The following is a 19,830-nucleotide window of genomic DNA, read 5'->3' as shown; positions in this document are numbered from 1 at the left end:
TGTTATTGTGTGACTGGTGTTTTAAAGGTTTAGTTCAGATTAACCAAAGTCACATAACGACACAAACAAACTAACAGATTGAGGCAACAGTAGACCAGCAACTCCTGTTTTCTGCAAGGGAAAATTACTCTTTTTATCAAAGGAGTCTGGTGGCTCTTAAGAGAGTGATATAACAGCTTCAGTTACCCATCAGAATGGGCTGTCTTGCAGCAATGTAAAGCAGTGGAAAAAAAAATCATAACATAGCGCACACTTAAACTGTTACTGTTTTTTTAGGTGGCTGAAATAAGTTTTGCTGTTGCCCCCATCCACAACAGTGCATTGCTCAGCCACCATGGCAGTACTCCTGCCTGCTTCTCCAAACTGGGAGTGTGCCAACCGCCATCTACTGTATGTAGTAATACTGACTATGAGTAAGTACCGCATACAACCGCATTTCAAAAAAATCCAAACAATTTCTTTAATATATTAAACTGTGATATGTTGGATATCTGTGCAATCTAATTTTTTTCTAATTTTTACAAATTGTCCTTAATATTTTAAAAGAAAAAAAAGATGGGTGAAAATAAATTCTAACAATCTAAAAACTGTAATATGCTCTCTCTAAGAAGCTGAACTGTACATAAATGGGGGGGCTTTGATTATTGCTGCAATTACTAATACACTTGTATAGTGCTTTTCTAGTCTTCCGACCACTCAAAGCACTTTCACACTACATGCCTAAGTCACCCATTCACACACAGTCACACACTGGTGGCTGAGGCTACCATACATGGTGGCACCTGCTGCTCCGTAACCAATCACATGCTCTCACTCACCAATGGAACAGCCATCGGGAGCAATTTGGGGTACTTTGACATGCTGGACTGTAGGACTGGAGGAGCCGGGGATCGAACTGCTGATCTTGTAGCGTGTACAGTGCAGTGCTGAGTAATGGTATTTTACATATCGTAAAACATCAAGAATTTCATACAAATTGTAACTTGTAGACCAGATTTTGTGATAAACTTACAGCTGTTCACTTTAGCAGAGCAAAACAAGTCTGACATATTGAGAAACTCCAGGTCAGTAATGTATACAGTATACAGTAATGTATACAAAAAAACCTGATGACTACAAACAATTTACAAAAGATTTTAAGGGAGAAATTTATTTTTAAAAACGCACCATCTGTGACCAGAGTGCAGTCTAGCATCAGCCTCTTGGTATCACTTTTTAATTTTCTTCTTGCTTACTGCTTTAGCTGTTGACGACTTCGACAGGAGTAAAGGTCACAGGTCAAAAAAGACATAGTATTGACTCACATGTAACTCCTGTCAAATCAGTGCAGCGTACCAATGATTAACAGGTGGTGGAGTGTTTGGGGGTCTTCATGTTTCTGAGGGATTATTTAGGACTGTCTGAGCAAACACTAAACCACAGACCTACACTGGTCCCATCATGGCCGGGGTCTACACCAACATGCTCTGCTTTACAGCTTTACTCTTACAACTGTGTGCGCTCATTGCGCTCGGACAGGACTACGTGAGTATGCAGATAGGATGGATTCAGTTTGAAACATGGAATCTAATCATGTATTAATATTTTGGAAGAAATACAGAAGTAAGTCAACTTGATAAATAATTGATATAATTTGGTTTGATTACAGGTATACACAGAAACAGATGGCACTGGTGGTAAAAACACTTTCCACTTTACTCAGCTGTAAACTAAATTTTTACTTTATGAGCCCTTTATGACTTGATGCTTAAATGCTTTTTTTTTTCCTCACAGCTTATGAGTATTATTACGATTACACCACTGACAGCCCTGCTGGGGATTTTGATTTAAATCTTGATGACTGGTTGTATGAACTTGTGGACTTCGCAGGTAAATTACGTCTGGTTTGTATATCCTGAAAACATGCCGTAGTTTAACTGAGATACCTCTTCTGTCATAAGACACATTGATTCAGGCAGGCATAATCAGTTGCACTCTGCTCCTGACTGATTTATCTGAGTCTGTGTGGTAACTGTTGGGACAGCATGTGAGAATTTATATTGGTAAGCATTTGACATGGTTCTGTCCTCACTTAGATGAGTGTGATCCAAACCCATGTTTGAACGGAGGCATCTGTAACCACGCTGCTGACGGGAGCTTCAAATGTTTGTGCCCTGAGCCTTACACGGGAAAGAAGTGTCAGACAGGTATGACTGAGATGAGGTGTATCAGAGCTTCAGGTGTAATATTCAGAGGCTCTCAGACTCTTTGGCGTCTTTGATCCATGTTTGCAAACAGCAACACAGAGGTTGCTTTTACAGATGGATATGGACAGATTGCTGATTAAAGAGTTGTGCAAAACAGTTTCACACAGGTGCATTATAATTCATATTCATTAGAGTAATTTAAATCAGCTGTGAACAGATGTTTTCCTGTTGTTTAACACAGGTAGTCCAATAGTTTCGGGTCCCTTTTAAATAAGATTTCTGTCTTTACTGTTTGGAAAAAGGGTGTCAAAATGTGTGAACCCAGTGACAAAGTGTTTGAAAATTTGCAACAGAAGACTTATGCTGTGCCAATGAGGTGATGATGAAAGAGCAAGTGATTCCCAATTTCATTAAGCGCTTCATAACAATCGACAAAACTGTAAAGTGTGCCCTGAATTGGAATTTTTCTGTTTGTCTTTGGCGCCCAGACACAGTGTTAGCAATATAAAATTACACACACAGTTTACAGGAACAAAATAATATTTGAATGTAGTTTAAAGCTCAGTTCTAGTTATATATTTATTTTCAGGGACAATGCACATAGGTATGACATGATTTTGCCAAGTGGGACATGCTCTTGGATCAACACCCCACATTGCATTCCTGGATCAATACTGCAGTCAATCCATCACAGCCCTTTAATATCATCAGTGTCCTGCTCCTGCGCTTCCCTCAAAATTCCTTTAAGCTTCTTCTGAGCTAAGCTACATTTTCCAAATTTAAGTTAGTACAATTTAACAAAATCATGTGTTACACTGAATAAAATTCTTATAAGCTGTTGCAGGGTTAGCGAGTTAGCTTGCTAACAAGGTAGGCTATGCTAACAAGCAAACTTACAAAGAGACTAGAATATTAGCGAGTTAGCTTGCTAACAAGGTAGGCTATGCTAACAAGCAAATTTACAAAGAGACTAGATTATTGTTGACAAAGATGAATGATGCAAATCACCACATTTTCCCAGCCTACCTAGTTCGCAAGCTAACTAACTGCTATGTTGGTATCGACATAAACAAATGATCCAAAATCAGCGTGGTGATGATGGTTCTGGATAAACCTAACCAAATCTGAAATCAACATGGAAAAAAGGAGGTAAAATGTGTTAATTGCAGGAATTTGCAACTGAAAAATGCTTTTATCCATACCTGTCAATCTTACCTGTCAGCATAGCATACCTACCTAGCAAGCTAGCTCGCTAATATTCTCATCTATTGGCAGGTTTACTCAGTAGCATAGTCAACCTAGTTAATGCGATTTTGCTGTAAAGCCCTCTGAGGCAAACTGTGATTTGTGATATTGGGCTTTGTAACTAGAATTGAAAATTGAATTAAATTAGCATAGCCAACCTATTTAGCAAGGTATTTTGCTAATATTCTAGCCTACTGACAAGGTTACTTGTTAGCATAGCATATGTACTTAGCAAGCTAGCTTATTAATATTCTCGTCTATTGGCAAGTTTACCCATTAGCATAGCCAACCTAGTTAGCAAGCTATCCTGCTAATATTCTAGCATACTAGCAAGGTTACTTGTTAGCATCGCCCACCTAGTTAGCAAGCTAGCTCGCTAATATTCTAGCCTATTGGGAAGCTCACTTGTTAGCATAGCATACCTACTTAGCCAGCTAGCTTGCTAATATTCTTGTTTATTGGCAAGTTCACTCATTAGCATAGCCAACCTAGTTAGCAAGCTATCTTGCAAATATTGTAGCATATTGGCAAGGTTACTTGTTAGCATAGCCTACCTAGTTACTTTTTACTTAAAAAAAAAAAAAAAAAATTTGGAAAAAAAGAGAAAAAATTGGAAAGCTCACTTGTTAGCCTGACATACCTACTTAGCTAGCTAGCTCGTTAATATTCTCCTCTATTGGCAAGTATACTTATTAGCGCATAGCCAATCTAGTTAACAAGCTATTTTGCTAATATTCGAGCATACTGGCAAGGTTACTTGTTAGCATAGCATACCTAGTTAGCAAGCTTTTTTGCTAATATTCTAGTCTATTGGGAAGCGCACTTGTTAGCATAGCATACCTACCACCTACCTTGCAAGCTAGCTCACAATATTCCCGTCTATTGGCAAGTTTACTCATTAGCATAGCCAACATAGGCAGAGGCGTACAAGTTTTTGTTCAGTGTTAGAGGATTACGTTCAACTGCACTAACTTCAATTTGGAAAACTTAGCTTCACTCTTGTTGATTGCAATCTAGGTCCAGGAACATGATGTTGGATGCTGATCCAGGGACATGACCTACTTGACTAAACTGCTATCCCTTTGTGAGATGTTAAATTAGTCATTAAATCAGCAATAAAATACCCAACATCTAAAGTTAGAACAGAAGAAAGCAAAACATGAAGCAGCCTAAAAAAGCATTGTGTAAAGATGTTAATGTACCTTGCAGACTGTTAATGTTAAGCAGGTGGTCAGCAGCACACAACACAAATCACATTGGTTAGGTGTGGCAGCAGGCCTGTACTATGCACTAAGCCAAAATTAGATCTAAACTAAATTAAATGAATGCACCATGTGTTTTTCAGTGAAAGATGTTTGCAAGAACGTGAAATGTGGACGTGGAAGCTGTGTCATCACATCTACTGCTCCATTCTATGAGTGCAAGTGCAAGCCCCCTTACAAACCACCCAACTGCAACAAAGGTCTGCTTTTATGGAATTCTGTTATTGAATATCATGTTATTGATTTTTAAAAATCAGTCTAAAGTTCTCCTTACTGCATTGAGTCCTTTGCACTGGACAGCAGCTGTTCTTCTTGCCTGCGTTCACAGCGTCTCCCTGCAGGCCCAACCCTTGTCAGAATGGAGGCTCCTGCTTGAAGGGTCCCAAACGGTCCTCCTTCCAGTGCTCCTGCCCTCATGGATATACTGGGAAGTTCTGCGAAGTTGGTAAATACAAACCTCTCACTCTCCTAAATTAAATCACACCTTAAAACCAACGTTCTTCCTCTAACATCCCAGCTATCACATGGAAATAAATAAAATAAATATTATCTTCTAGGACCAAACGACTGTTACCAAGAGGATGGAGAGTTTTACCGGGGCATGGTGAGTGTGACAGTTGAAGGGGAAGAGTGTCTGGACTGGAATTCCTATTTCATCGTACAGAAAGGGGGAGATCCCTTCAAAGAGTACGCAGGCTTCGATGGAATCGGACCACACAATTACTGCAGGTGAAGACTCATCTTGTGCAAATACTGCATATGTACCTACTGCTGATGTAACCATGTTTGTGTTCTTATGTGGATGCAGTACATGTGAGGTGAGGGACATACTGCATATGGTACAGACTCAAACAAAACGTTGTGTTTGCTGATGTGTTTTTGTAAAACTTGTAACATTATATGTTGATGACGAGCTTTTTAATATGTGTTTTAAAATCTCTGTCTCTTCAAGGAACCCTGATGGAGATGATCAGCCCTGGTGCTTCATTAATAAAGACGGCAAACTGAAGTGGAACTATTGTACAGTTAGGAAATGTTCAGGAGGTAAAAAACACACACATGCACACACTCACAGATTGATCTTTGCCTCCACAACTCTCATTGTGATTTTCCATCCCTCCCAGCTCCAGCCACCCCACCAACCATCCATGAAACCGATCAAACTCCAGCCAAGCCGGATGTCGCTGCTGCCCAGTTCTCCCAGTGTGGGAAGCCGCAGCCCGGCCGCTCAGCCAGGATCTTCGGAGGAAAGAAATCTCTTCCTGGAGCTCATCCTTGGCAGGTTTCCCTGCAGACCAGATCCAAAGGCTCCTCAGGGCCCTTCAGCCACATCTGTGGAGGCATCCTCATCCAGTCCTGCTGGGTGCTTACAGCTGCACACTGCATGTAAGCTCCATTGCTGTTTTGGTACATAGTGGCATGGATGGATTACTGGACGGGCCTACTGGGCACAGGACCAGGGGCCTAAAGTGTCAGGGCCCCCTTTGTCACCTGCTAAATATCACTTAGTTAACATGTACCGACCTTAAAGAGACACGAAATTGCCCCAAAGAGACACAGAAAGACCACAAAGAGACACAAAATGACAACAAGCGACACAGAGAGACCACAAAGAGACACAAAAGACCACAAGAGACACAGAAAGACCACAAAGAGACACAAAATGACAACAAGCGACACAGAGAGACCACAAAGAGACACGAGACACAGAAAGACCACAAAGAGACACAAAAAGACCACAAGAGACACAGAAAGACCACAAAGAGACACAAAAAGACAACTAGAGACACATTGAGACCACAAAGAGACACAGAAAGACCACAAAGAGACACGAAATGACCACAAAGAGACACAAAATGACAACAAGAGACACAGAGAGACCACAAAGAGACAAAAAAGACTACAAAAAGATACAAAATGACCACAAAGAGACACAGAAAGACCACAAAGACATGCAAAGGAACTACAAAAAGACACTAAAGGACGACAAAGAGACACAAAGGAACCAACAAAGGCACAAATATATCTCAAAGAGACACAAACTGACCTTTAAAAAGACACAAAACAACAACAAGGACATGCAAAGGAGCCACAAATAGACACAAAATGACCAAAAAGAGACACACATGACTACAGAGGGACAAAAAACAACCACAAAGTGATGCAAAATGACCCCAAAGATACACAAAAAAGTGTATGACGACTAAAACGAGACTCAGAACAAATAAAAAAGGGGCAAAATCTCCAGAAATTCTGTGTCTTCTATGTAGGAGAGGAGGTGGGGTCTTTTGCATGCCTGTGCCCAGGGGCCAATTGTCTCATAATCTGCCCATGCATAGAAGCAGATGTGCATTTGTACATGGACACATTCACATGACCTTCATTTACCTCTCTGTGTATGTCCAGTAAAAGCGGATTGGATATGCAGGTGGTGCTGGGTGGAGTGGACATAGAGAAGAATGAGGTGTTCGATCAGGTCATCCCTGTGGAGAGGGCCATCGTGCATGAGCAGTACAGACAGAGCCCGTTTGCTCTTTACAATGATGTTGGTGAGGAGCAAAGTCAGCAGCTGTTCACTTTTTTACTGAGTTAAAATGAAAATGAAATATACTGACATGCTGTTCTTTGTTCTGTGGCTCTCCTGTGCAGCCATGCTTCAGCTGAGAGTCACAGACAGACCGTACTGTGCCAAAGAAACCCGCTTTGTGAAGACAGCCTGCCTGCCAAACCAGTCCTTCAACAGCGGGACAGAGTGTGTGATCTCAGGATGGGGCGTAACTGAAACACGTATGTATCATTTCAATCTGCTCAGACTGCTTAACAACAAGTCATAACACAACAACCAGTATGAGTTAACGGATCAGTGGCTGTAAACCGGTTGCTGGTATTTAGTCAGAAGACATTTAAGTATATTTGATTTGCACTGAGGCAACTGAACTGTGCAGAATAAGCAGTTTGAGGACTCTAAAATAAAAAAGAACAGACCAGTTGTGAGATTAAACCAATAAAATGGAAAAAGTTTTGAACTTTGGCAGCTCACGGATTTTCATCCGATTCACCTAGGCCTATATCACGCATTTACATCGGAAAACAGGGTAATTTATTCCTACTTGGTCACTGAAGTGTGTCATTTCAAGTGCTGTATTATTAAACTGACTGAGAACAAAGTGATGCCAAAAATATTATTACATTAAATACTCATTAGCATGGATGAGTTGATGAGATGATTACTAAACGGGCCTACAGGGTAAAGTGACCGTCTGCTACTGACTGCAGTGTCCACAGCTCCACCTTTTAGTACCACATCTGTGTGCTAGGTACCCTAACAGAGGGGGGACCAAAAGTGGGGACGGTATGAACAGTTCCAGTGGTACCATTCACAACTTTTCACAGTGGAAACTGGAAAAAAAGCTTATCAAACTGAACTGTACTGTACTGCTTGGTGGAAACGAGGCTAAAGAGATGTGAAGGAACTGCAAAGAGACATACTGTATAATAACTACAAGAAGGGTCTTTGGATGCATTTGCACATCACACTCTAATGTCTAATGCTACTCTGTCCGTCTCAGAGAGGTACGGTACCAACCAGCTGCTGGATGCTCGTGTTCTCCTGATCTCCCAGGAGAAGTGTAAAGCTCCCCATGTTTACGGAGACTCTCTGGACGACAGCATGTTCTGTGCAGGCAACATGGGAGGAGGTGTTGACTCCTGCCAGGTCTGTGACTGCTGTGATCTCTTATTTAAATATTCCTTTTGACAGTGCTCATCATGACAATAACTTATCCTCCTCTCTGTCCCCTGCAGGGCGACTCCGGCGGCCCTCTGGTGTGTGAGCATAATGGCACCCACTATGTTGTTGGTGTTGTGAGCTGGGGTGACGGCTGCGGCAAGAAGTACAAGCCTGGTGTCTACGCTAACGTCGGCAGATTTGTTGACTGGATCTCTAAACATTTACTCTCATGAGGATGCATGTAACTGCAGACATGCTGCCACTACCTCAGATAATGTCCTGTTGTAGCAGTAATACACTTTCCTTTAGGTAAAAATAAGCTAGGATCAGAAAAAAGTTTGAAAAAGCTTTCATATGACACATTGCCTCAATGTTTGTGTTTCAACTCATGTATACCTCACTGTGGTGTGATTACATAATTGTTCCAATGCTAAGTTGCTTCCTAGTTTGTGTAAGCATGCTTGCAGCAATAAAGTTAAAGTTATTGAATCCATTAAATCCTTCACATTCTTTGTGAAATATGCAACACTAACAGTGCTGTAAATCATCAGATACACCACACACAAGAGGGCTGAATTGCTTCTTCTTTTATTGAGTCTTCACTTTAAATGTTGCAAACAGCGTGATCATGTGCTGAGTAGACTCTGTATATGGTTCTGTACACATGCAACCAGACACATTGCATCACATACACCCCACAACAGACAGTTTAATTCAATTATATCTTCAATTATAAATCTCTACATCAAGGGGAAGGTAGTGTGAGAGGAGGAGGGCGTGTCCAGCCTTTCTTCTCTCTCAATCTGGTCTAATTGTCTGTAGACAGAAGAAATATGCAATTCAGCCCTCTTGTGTGCATTGTATCTTCTTATTTACTCTCAGTCTGATGTTTCCTGCCGTCACCTGCACCAAGTTGTACAGACTGACCCCGCTGTGCACGGGTTATGTGCTTTCGAATGAGTTCAACTAACAGTGCTGTCTTGATGTGAGCACCTTTTGAACTTTTCAAATTGTCATGCCCTCTTGTTGTGCTGCCAGCTTGGTCCACATTGCAGGTATCCCAACATGCTTTGTGCAGCGAATCAGTAACTTCCAATACACAATGAATGGGAGTGAATTTCTGGTTGCCTGTAATCTCATATAGTGGGCATGCAACGTAAGACTGTCACCATGTGCTTTCATATGTTGCATTTTAATGCCTTTGGAGTATCATTTCAGGATACATAAGTTTGTCTTGCTTATCTGTTGGTGTACCACACCTGACATAGAGCGGGGATACTCAACCTGCGGGTGTTTGGTGGCCTGCCAGATTCATAATTTTCTCATTTGCAATGAAAATTAATTGATTCACACTGGGATTTTTATGCACTTTGAATGAAAATAAGGTGCCAAAGTGCATAGAAAACATCAAAATAGGACTTGATTGTTAAAAAGAAACACTCACTGGGGCATCGGTGGCTTAGTGGTAGAGCAGGTGCCCCATGTACAAGGCTGTTACCGCAGCAGCCCAGGTTCGACTCCAGCCCGTGGCCCTTTGCTGCATCACTCCCTCTCTCTCTCCCCCTTTCACGCTTGTCCGTCCTGTCAATTAAATGCTTAAAAATGTCGCAGAAAATATCTTTAAAAAAAAAAAGAAACACTCACTCTCCACTCATTGTGAATATAGTATAATGTTTTTATTACCATTTCTGTTAACATTTAACCAAAATCAAGATCTTTCCCTAACCCTTAACCACAGTGCTTCTGTTGCCAAAACCAAAGACAGGAGTTTGGATATAAACCTGTGGTTCTGGTATCAAAGTCCTGCACTTAGTACACATGCCATCCTCCCCAAACACCTGCTCACTGAGCCTCTACGGTACATGAATCTAGAGTTTTGTTACCTGAGAGCAATGTTGTCTCTGATAACTCTGTTACCACAGCCAAACAGTTTAGTAACATACAAACATAATCTCTAGGAGACAGGGTTGGTAACTGACAACTGATATTGTTTTTTCTAAATCACGATTACCTGAATTAACTCAAAGTGAAATTTGCTGACAAAGTTTAAAGTTGCATTATATGTGGGCAAATAAGACAAGGTTAAATAAATGAAACCACGGTGCATAACAATTAGGGCAATGTCCTAAAACACACAGACTCCCACAGAATCGATGCAGCTGGCTAAAGATTGACAAGCGCGAGGGATGAGCTGGATATCGAGATGCTTTTTAGAATTAAAGTCAAACTCTGGGTCTTCAGTCATCTACGTTGTGCTGACAGTGACACACGGCACCATGCTGACCGCGGCGGCCCTGCTCATAAGCCTGAGTATACTAGGCGTTCATGGACAGAACCTAAATGTGAGTTTCTCATTATCTTTATGAAGTATTCAGTGAAGGATGATTTTGTTTTGATTCATATGGAAAAGTTGCTGATCTATTCTCTGCTGTGATTTTGTCGTTTCAGCTGGATAGCATATGTAAGACCTCTTTCTTCAGTTGATGACATGCATGGTGTGTGACGACACGCTTTATATTAGTGCCACTGAGATCTTCAGATAGATTTATTATTTGTATTTAGGTTATTTGGTTTCATATTTTTAAGACATTATATGGCATCTTATTAATTTTTTTCAATATAGTTTAATCTTTAGGTGAGACAGAATGGTGGAGGATTATCTAATGCAAAGTGGTTTTAATGCACTTTGTTCTATCTATAACACAGTCAACACCTCCATCATTTCATCCTGTTCTTTATCCTACTGCAGTATACAGTACGCTTGTATGAACTCTAATATCAAAATCACCATATGAGCTAACTTTGAGTATTAAGTAAAAAATCAGTAGCTGTATTTACACCAAATTGCATGTACGGCTTTACTGGAAAATGCTCCAACTAACTACAAGCACTACAAAACTCCAGTGTGTAAACAGCTCTCTGTTCTTGGCAGACATTGAGTACGGAGATGACTACACCACTGACGCCCCTAACACTGGTTTTGATAATAGCGACTGGTTCTTTGACCTCTTAGATGTGTCCCGTAAGTGACCCTGAAAAGCTGTGTTTGATTGTACTGCATATCTCCATCTTTCTTCTCAACATGTAAACTCATACGTCCTTTCCCAGATGCTTGTGATCCAGACCCTTGCCTCAACGGTGGCTCGTGCCAAGTTCAATCCGCCACAGCATTCACATGCCTGTGTCCTGAGCCGTACATAGGGAAGAGGTGTCAAAGTGGTAGGAATTCCCAACTTGGCTTCATGATAAGTTCATTTTGTGAGGCAAAGGAACTGCAATTTCTTTGTATTTATTTTTTCATTTATTACTATTATTTTTTTTATCCTAACCCCAGACCCCCTTAGTTAGGCCCATACTGTTGCTAGGTTGGACAATCTTGACAAAAAAGAAACATGGATATGCCAGTTGTTGTTTTTTTGGCTGGATACCCTATTAAATAGTTTCTAAGTGTTATGCAATATTGCTAAAAGAAGCTGTCAGCAAGGACTGGAGCATGTAATGGAAGAATATATTCACGATAATGTCGTGTATATCCAAATAACCTACACAGCACCCTATGTCACATGGGTGTTCATTGCAGAGGAACATTACCTTTGCGTTGCATTCCATTTCTGCAAATAGCAATTAGTAGGCTAGTCATCTGTAGGGTAGGCAGGGTCACTGCACCAGTATTCTCGTGTTTTCAATGCTAAATGCTAAATGAAGTCAGAATAAGACCTACAGTTACTTTAGGATGGTATGTAGCCTTACAGAGATAATAAACAAAGCAACTTTAGCTTTGATCTGGCCAACAGTGTCACATTAAAAATATGTCAGCAACCAACCTATTTGTTCTTTTCCAAATCTCTTACTTTAGCACAGTAGTAAGGCAGCAACAAATCTGACTGATGATGGTGACCTGAGATTAGGCTAACTACTCTCGATACAGCTCTATGTTAGCTAGCCTAGCTAGCTAGCTAGCTAGCTAGCGTTTGGCTAACATAATCTAACTTTAGCTGTGACCACAACGTAATGTGTCTGTTAAGATTGTGATAGTCCTTCAGCAACATCTTCTAACCATTTTCAAAATTTGCTTTTCTTGTCAACATAGAGAAGCCTGCTCTTTTCCTAATTCCTTTATCATTAACACAACAATAAGGAGGAAGCAAATCTGGCTGATGACGGTGAAATGAGATGGGGCTAACTCCTCTTGATGTTAGCTAGCTAGCATTTGGCTAACATAAGCTTGTGTTAGTTGTGACTAACTACAGCAAAAGTATCTGTTAAGATTGTGACTGTCCTCCGGTCACATCTTTATTTATTTAACCATCTTCAAAATTTGGTTTTCTTTTCAACATGGAGAAGCATGCTCTTATCCAAATTCCTTAAACTCTACCACAGCAATAAGGAGGAAACAAATCTAGCCGATGATGGTGACCTGAGATGTGGCTAACTCTTCTTGATGCAGCTATATGTTAGCTAGCCTAGCTAGCGTTTAGGGGTCCATGTCATTGGTTCGACAGCCCATTGGTTCGACATCCCATTAGTCCGACTGTCCGCGGTGCTGAACGGCTCGCGGCGGGCGTATGGTGCGCCGCGACCGGCTTGAGGCGGAGCAGGCTCACGGCTTATGTGTTCGTCACTTTCTTTTTCATTTTAACCCACACCATGATCTTTTCCTGACTCTAACCAAGTGTTTTTGTGCCTAAACCTAACCAGACCTTAACCACAGGGCATCATGATGATTTCGGAATGGACTTCGGAACAATGAGTTTAATATGGTCGGAACGATGGGATGTTGAACCAATGGGCTGTCGAACCAATGGGCAGTTACCGCGTTTAGTGAACCTAAGCTACCTTTAGCAGTGACAACAACATAATGTGTCCGTTAGGATTGTGATAGTCTTTTAGCCACATCTTTTAACCATCTTCAAAAATTTGGTTTTCTTTTCAACATAGAGAAGCCTAGCACATAGCCTGCTCCAGGAATGAGTCCTCAAACCCATATGTTTGTGAGCATTTTACCACTCTAGGTTCACTCGTCTCAATGTCAGTGGGTTTTTTAACGGGTTTTTGGTTAACACAAGTTTAAGAGACTTTCCCGTTATGTTCCTCGACATACCCAACTTGTGAATTTTTAAGCTTTTATGTGTCTTAAAAAAGGTGGTTGCTAACAAGTGGCTAAATGAGACTACAGAACGTCATCACACCGACCACAGCTTTACAGCCTCCTTGAGGTAGGGGTGTAAAGACATGTGACCATAGTGTAGTTCTTTTATGGCCAAACGTTAGCATTTTACTTCTAGTGACCGAATTTAGGCGAAAATCATTAAAGTGATGTTTTGTGGTGTTAATTTTGCACAAGAAAGTTTATTTTCTGCAATAACCCAAAATCCAATGGAAAAATCCCATTGGCTTTTTGACCAGGGAACCTGAGTTATGCTCATGTTGGCCTACAGAAAAACATTATCCCTGGAGCACTTGAGCAGTGGTTTTCCAACTGTCAAAAAAACCCCACACTTTATTTTGACGTGCAGTGAATATCCAGCATATCTAGGTATAACACATAAGAGTAAAGTTGACTGAGGTTCTGCTGAACTGTTGTTGAACTGTCATTGGAATACACAGCGAAAAGAGGCAGGGCTTAGGAAGGGTCATTTCTGTTTTTTTGTGTACCAATCTATTTTGATGACTTCAAAACTAACTGTAGTCCCTTTCACAATCATTAAAGCTTATTGCAATATCTCAGTGTTTCCACACAAGGTTCCTACGTGTTTAACCTTTACTTCTGACAACTTGTTTTAAATATTTAGTGAGAAATGTCTGCCAGAACGTCAGATGTGGTCACGGTGACTGTGTCGTCAATCTGAAGAAAGACCCTTTTTATGAGTGCAAGTGCAAACCTCCCTACCAAGGTCCTGACTGCAAGACAGGTGAGTATCCCAAACCTTATCTTCAACAATTAATTTTTGAATGAACTGAGCAGAACAGTACATTAAGTACCTTGTTTTGGTCAAGCAAGAAAAATAGGGTTGCCATTATTCTTTGGGGGCCCCAGAATCTCCTGTTACACCCCTACTAATGTGCACTATTGAATTGTTTATGTCTTGTTTCTGTATCAGTTCCAGTGTCTGCCTGTGAACCCAATCCTTGCCAAAATGGAGGCTCTTGCACAAAAGGGAACCGCCGCTTGCGCTGTCTCTGTGATGATGGATATTCTGGGAAATTCTGTGAAATTGGTAAAGACTTTGCAAATGCCAGAAAAAAAGCCAATAATGATCTAATACAAGAGACCAAAAACGGCTTTGTCCTCAGCATATTTTTGTAACAAATTATAATTTCAGTTCCACTGCAACTAAGAATAAAATGACTGTATTTGTGCATTTGGATGTTAAAAACTATTCCACTCCTTGAGCTCACTTCAAATTTTCTTCTCACTCAATCTTCTTGGACAGCTGCCACTGACTGTTATGAGGGAAATGGAGAGACATACAGGGGTGTCGTCAGCGTCACAGATGATGGGCATGAGTGTCTGGACTGGCATTCAAATTTTATTGTGATGAATGGGGACGATCCTTTCTCCATGTACTCAGACTTTACTGGACTGGAACTGAACAACCACTGCAGGTAAAGACAAATTATTCAATATTTATTAAAGTTTAAGAAATACTTTAATTCCTGAATGATCATTTATATATGAGTTACTCACCCTGTGTTTCCTTGAATTCGGGAAGATAACTTTGCTTTTCTCTCCACATACGAACCAGCAGTATATCGAGCTGTTTATGTAGAAGTGTCTTAAATATTATGTTTTTTTTGGGAAAATGCATGTGTTGGAAAGTACTAACATACGACTAGTTAAATGAAACTTGGATTATAGTGCACGAGTTATGTGAGAGTTCGTAAACAGATATAGTTTTGCTGTTGTTAAATGCAGACCACATTTACTTTTTGAAGAATGTCTGCCTTTTTTGGATTGTTCATTCAATGTAGAGGCATGCAAGAAGTTTCCTTCACAAACTCAACCTAACACAGGATGAGGAATTGACATACAGATGAACATTTGGGGGGTGAATTATTCCTTTAAGCCATTGTGTGTACCGTTTAGTCAATCATAGCATCTGGGAAGTTATTCTGTTAATGTAAGATAGACAGAAAAATGAGACAATCCCAGCGAAAACTGGGGAGTTGTATGAGTTGTCTTGAGGCATTTCATTTCAGTGTAGGTGGATTCCCATGTGGAGGGAGGAATTCTTACCACTAGGGGGCACCAAAGTCGGAATTTTCAGATACTACACCTCAACATGATCTTAAACCTACTCATCATATTTTTCCGCTTGGGCAGAAGAACGGAGAATTACCAAAACAACACTGAGGGCGTTTAGCGTTGTATCTAAATGCAGGAGGGGTCAGTGGTAAAAAGTTGTCAGCGATTAGGTTTAGGCAACAAACTACTTAGTTAATGTTAGGAAAAGATCATGGTTGACGCTAGTCACGTTAGGCGACTCACATAAGGCATCAGGGTTTAGATTTAGGCAACAAAGTTACGTGGTTATGGTTAGGAAAAGATTGTGAATGTTGCTGAAAAAAACCTGTCATGTGGCACAAACGTGGTGGTGAGAAGGGGTCAGTGGTAAGATTTAGGCAACAAAACTACTTGGTTATGGTTAGGAAAAGATCCTGGTTGGCACTATATAGTCACGTGAAGCAACTCAAGCAAGGCGTTGGCAGTTAGGCAACAAAACCATAAACTACGTGGTTATGGTTAGGAAAACATTGCAGAAGTCGCTAAAAACACAACCGGCTTTGAGTAGCATAAACGCGGAGGTAAGACGGCAACAAAACTATGTGGTTATAGTTAGGAAACGTTTGCGGATGTCGCAACAAAGCACCCGCCTTGAGTGGCATAAACAAGGCTTGAAACGTTGCGGTGTGTTGCTACAAAGCACCTAGCTTTGAATGACATAAACGCACCTTGAAACGTTGTGGTGTGGCACAAACGTGACTGGGAAGGCAGCAGTGTGTTGCGAAAAAACCCACCTGGCTTTGAGTGGCATAAACGCAGCTGAAGAGATTATGGTGTGTCACTACAAAAAATCCCAGCTTTGAATGACACAAATGCGCCTGGAGGTGTATCGCTAAAAAATAAAAACACTAGTCTTGTGTGGCACAAACGCGGCTAGAAAGGCAGCGATGTGTCACCGGAAAAACACCAGTCTTTGAGTGGCACAAATGCAGAAAGGAAAGCGATGTTGTCATTTGTTTGTCACAAACAAGCTTGTAATATAACACTGATTGTTCCTTTGTGTTGGCAACTTCAACACTTTTTCTCTCGGCTACTTTTCAAATATGGCTAAACAAATTATCATGTCTTTATTTAATCTATTTATTACTCATTCTAAATTTTAGAAACCCAGATGGGGATGACAAGCCTTGGTGTTATTATAAGAATCAAGGCAGACTGAAATGGGACTACTGCAAAGTCAAGAAATGCTCTGAAGGTGAACACACACACACACACACACACACACACACAGTATGTAGTGTATGCTCACATTGTGCTCACTCTTCTCTGATGTTACCCAGCCACTCCACCCTCACCAGTCCAACCAGTGCCAGGCCCTGCACAGTTCTCCCAATGTGGGATATCTGAGAGCCACCCTGTTCGCAATAGCAGGATTTTTGGGGGCAAGAAGTCTCTCCCTGGTGCCCACCCCTGGCAGGTGTCTGTGCAGGTCAGACAGAAAGGCTCCACTGCTGCATTTGGTCACTTCTGTGGTGGGATCCTCATCACATCCTGCTGGGTCCTCACTGCTGCACACTGCATGTAGGTTTGCATTTTGTTTGTACGCCCTTTCTAACTGCTACTACAAGCTAACTTAGTTCAATTGTTCTTTCAGTGAGCCTCAGTATGACTACCAAGTGGTGTTGGGAGGAGTGAACATAGAGAAACAGGAGGAGATGGACCAGACCATCCCGGTCATACAGACGATTCCTCATGAGAACTACAGGGACAACACAACTGCTCTTTACAACGACGTTGGTTTGTCACATTCATCACATATAATGTCATTTTAAGCCAGGATAAACTGCACTCCATAGAGAGGTATATGCAGATTTGGCATCAGTCTTTTCTGATGCGTTACGAATATTGTTTTCATACTTTGAGAAATGTTTATAGAAAGGTAATTTGATTAGTTTACACATCAAATGATTAATGTCACTCACTGTATGTGCTCATTTCCTGTGCAGCTCTGCTTAAACTCCAAGTTACCGACAGCCCTTACTGCGCCAAGGAATCCCGCTTTGTGAAGACAGCATGTCTACCGGACCAGGTGTTCCCCGCTGGAAAGGAGTGTGTGGTCTCCGGATGGGGAGCAACTGAAACACGTAATTAACTATTTATAAAAGTCCTTTCATGTTTTATAAACAGATTATTTTGATAAAGTCATAATTCAGTGTTGTATTTAAAGCTGGGGGACCTTTAGAGACAGGATGGTCTAGATCGATGCAGCAGAGGCCAAGATATCCCGAACTTTAGTGTCTAGTTTGGGTTGAGTTCCAAAGACACTGGACCGTTTTTAACGCATAATACAGCTGTGCTCCATTGACTCTAATGCAATCGTTTCAGATTTCCTTCATTTTCAGGCTGGTTTTGTGGATTTGGAGCTAAATGTTGTGCCTGGGGCATGTCGTGTATTAATGATACTTGTTACCTGGAGAGGTTGGAAAAAGATGTACGTTTCTTCCCTGTTCCAAAACCAAAATCAAACCCTGCAGAGTGTAGGGTTAGCTAGCTAGCTACTGAAGATATAGCCTACTGAATGTATACACATGCTGCTTTTGCTTTTTCAGTGATTATAACAGTGAGACAAAGACCGACCCTGCTGTACAGGAACCAGAACCTGATATTCAACCAGCTGTGTGTCATCACAGTGTGTCAAACACCGTTCATCTGCACACACTGTGATGACACACAGCTGGTTCAATATCAGCAAAGTTTCCCTTTATATTCATTGTCTTCTGTGGCGATCAGCAGTGATGTGGTGGTTCACGTTTACACTGTGATCTGTAGCCTATAGTTCGGCTTTAGCTTCTAACTGTCTTTGTCTTTTTAACCTGTTGTTGCTGCTGAGTCAGTTTGACATCCTGGATATATCCTTCAATAGCTTTTTTGTTTTTCCAAATATTTCTTAAAGGAGCGCAGTTAGTGACAGTGTGGGCTCCATGCTAGCCTCGACAGCTTGATGGACCATCACAAAGGGGCGGGGCTTAGCAAAGGGTCAAAATGCCTTTCATGGAAAAAGCCAGTTTAGTTCTTTATGCCAGTGTTTTTTCTAACTTTCATTTAAACTCACTTTGACCTCCACTTTTCAGAGAGGTACAGCAGCCAGCTGTTGAATGCTCGTGTTTTCCTGATCTCTGACCAGCGATGCAAAGATCCCACAGTCTACGGAAGTGTACTGGACAACAGCATGTTCTGTGCAGGGACTTTGCAGGGCGGCATCGACTCCTGTCAGGTGTGTATGAATGTGAAAAACCTGCATGCAAGGTGCTCATGCAAGAGCTGTTAAAACATTTTCTTGGCTGCATTTAATTCTGTTTGTATTAAATTTAACAGTTTGTGTAAGAGGAGTAAAAGATCCAGACTTCACATGTACATATTCTTAACTTGCTCTTTCTAACTCTACAGGGTGACTCAGGTGGACCGTTGGTGTGTCAGCAGAATGGCACACACTATATCACCGGTGTGGTGAGCTGGGGTTACGGCTGTGCTGAGAGGAACAAGCCTGGTGTCTACGCCAACGTCAACGCATTCACCAGCTGGATCAAAAGCAAGATCAACTGAACTGCACATTCATTAATTACTGTAGTGTTTGCTTTTTGCCCGAAAAAGTATTCTTTATTTTGGAAAAAAATACAGACCTCAGCTCAGTTTGCCTTGAAAAAAAGTTTATTTTATCAGCATTAAAACCAAGCATTTACTCCCAGCCCAGCTTTGAGTTAAAAGGGGCACTGATATAAACTCACCAAGCTGAACCTGCCAGACAAAATGTAGATCACACGTGATTCCAGTCGACCTATACTGCTGTATCACCGAGCCTAGCTCAAAGTGCACTGGATTAGCAGACCTCGTAAGAAAACTTCATGTTTTGCATGGCTGTAATAAAGTTTGTGCCTTGTGCATTTGATCCTGCAGCCTGTGTTTATCTCTAAATATTACAAAAAAAAAAAAAACAAATTATGAAAATATCCTCTGCATTGCTGGCCGTAACTCTGGTCCAGCTCCATAACTTCTGATCTCACTCAATATACAAAAACAAATTGCTGACTTTCCTTTTCATATTTCAAACAGTCAATTTTGTCTTGAATTTAGTTTTGGTAATCTTGATGTTTTTGCTGTAGCTGGTGTCGTACGTGGTCCTTT

At 41.1% G+C, this 19,830-nt stretch overlaps 2 protein-coding genes across 3 annotated transcripts; both read left to right on the top strand.

Annotated features, from left to right (window-relative positions):
• The first annotated feature begins 1,344 nt into the window (after positions 1-1,344).
• Positions 1,345-8,921, top strand: LOC117247397 (factor VII-activating protease-like). Its single transcript, XM_033611937.2, has 13 exons — positions 1,345-1,524; positions 1,649-1,676; positions 1,774-1,869; positions 2,076-2,186; positions 4,777-4,893; positions 5,022-5,138; positions 5,251-5,422; positions 5,646-5,737; positions 5,818-6,079; positions 7,100-7,242; positions 7,343-7,480; positions 8,263-8,408; positions 8,498-8,921. Exons 1-13 carry the CDS (start codon positions 1,441-1,443, stop codon positions 8,654-8,656), a joined length of 1,665 nt encoding a protein of 554 aa, XP_033467828.2. The 5' UTR covers positions 1,345-1,440; the 3' UTR covers positions 8,657-8,921.
• Positions 8,922-10,634: 1,713 nt separating this feature from the next.
• LOC117247111 (factor VII-activating protease-like) lies at positions 10,635-19,601 on the top strand. Of its 2 annotated transcripts, none has more exons than XM_033611341.2 (13): positions 10,635-10,765; positions 10,872-10,884; positions 11,356-11,445; positions 11,532-11,642; positions 14,216-14,335; positions 14,525-14,641; positions 14,858-15,029; positions 16,812-16,903; positions 16,989-17,229; positions 17,303-17,445; positions 17,655-17,792; positions 18,780-18,922; positions 19,096-19,601. In XM_033611341.2, the coding sequence occupies exons 1-13, from the start codon at positions 10,700-10,702 to the stop codon at positions 19,249-19,251; spliced, it is 1,602 nt and encodes a 533-aa protein (XP_033467232.2). In that variant the 5' UTR covers positions 10,635-10,699; the 3' UTR covers positions 19,252-19,601. The 2 variants fall into 2 exon arrangements, with proteins under 2 accessions (XP_033467232.2, XP_033467233.2); XM_033611342.2 differs by having other exon boundaries at positions 10,652-10,765; positions 10,872-10,918.
• The last annotated feature ends 229 nt before the right edge of the window (positions 19,602-19,830 follow it).

This window comes from Epinephelus lanceolatus, chromosome 21 (genome assembly GCF_041903045.1).
Source record: "Epinephelus lanceolatus isolate andai-2023 chromosome 21, ASM4190304v1, whole genome shotgun sequence".
Lineage (NCBI taxonomy): Eukaryota > Metazoa > Chordata > Actinopteri > Perciformes > Serranidae > Epinephelus > Epinephelus lanceolatus.
Note: the sequence above shows the minus strand (reverse complement) of the source record. Positions and strands in the feature narration are given on the sequence as shown.

Coding starts and splice junctions, on each gene's coding strand:
- LOC117247397 (XM_033611937.2), top strand. CDS start 1,441: ATGGCCGGGGTCTACACCAACATGCTCTGCTTTACAGCTTTACTCTTA. Junction 1,870..2,075: donor TGAACTTGTGGACTTCGCAG/GTAAATTACGTC, acceptor GTCCTCACTTAG/ATGAGTGTGATCCAAACCCA. Junction 7,481..8,262: donor ATGGGGCGTAACTGAAACAC/GTATGTATCATT, acceptor TGTCCGTCTCAG/AGAGGTACGGTACCAACCAG.
- LOC117247111 (XM_033611341.2), top strand. CDS start 10,700: ATGCTGACCGCGGCGGCCCTGCTCATAAGCCTGAGTATACTAGGCGTT. Junction 14,642..14,857: donor TGGGAAATTCTGTGAAATTG/GTAAAGACTTTG, acceptor CTTCTTGGACAG/CTGCCACTGACTGTTATGAG. Junction 17,793..18,779: donor ATGGGGAGCAACTGAAACAC/GTAATTAACTAT, acceptor TCCACTTTTCAG/AGAGGTACAGCAGCCAGCTG.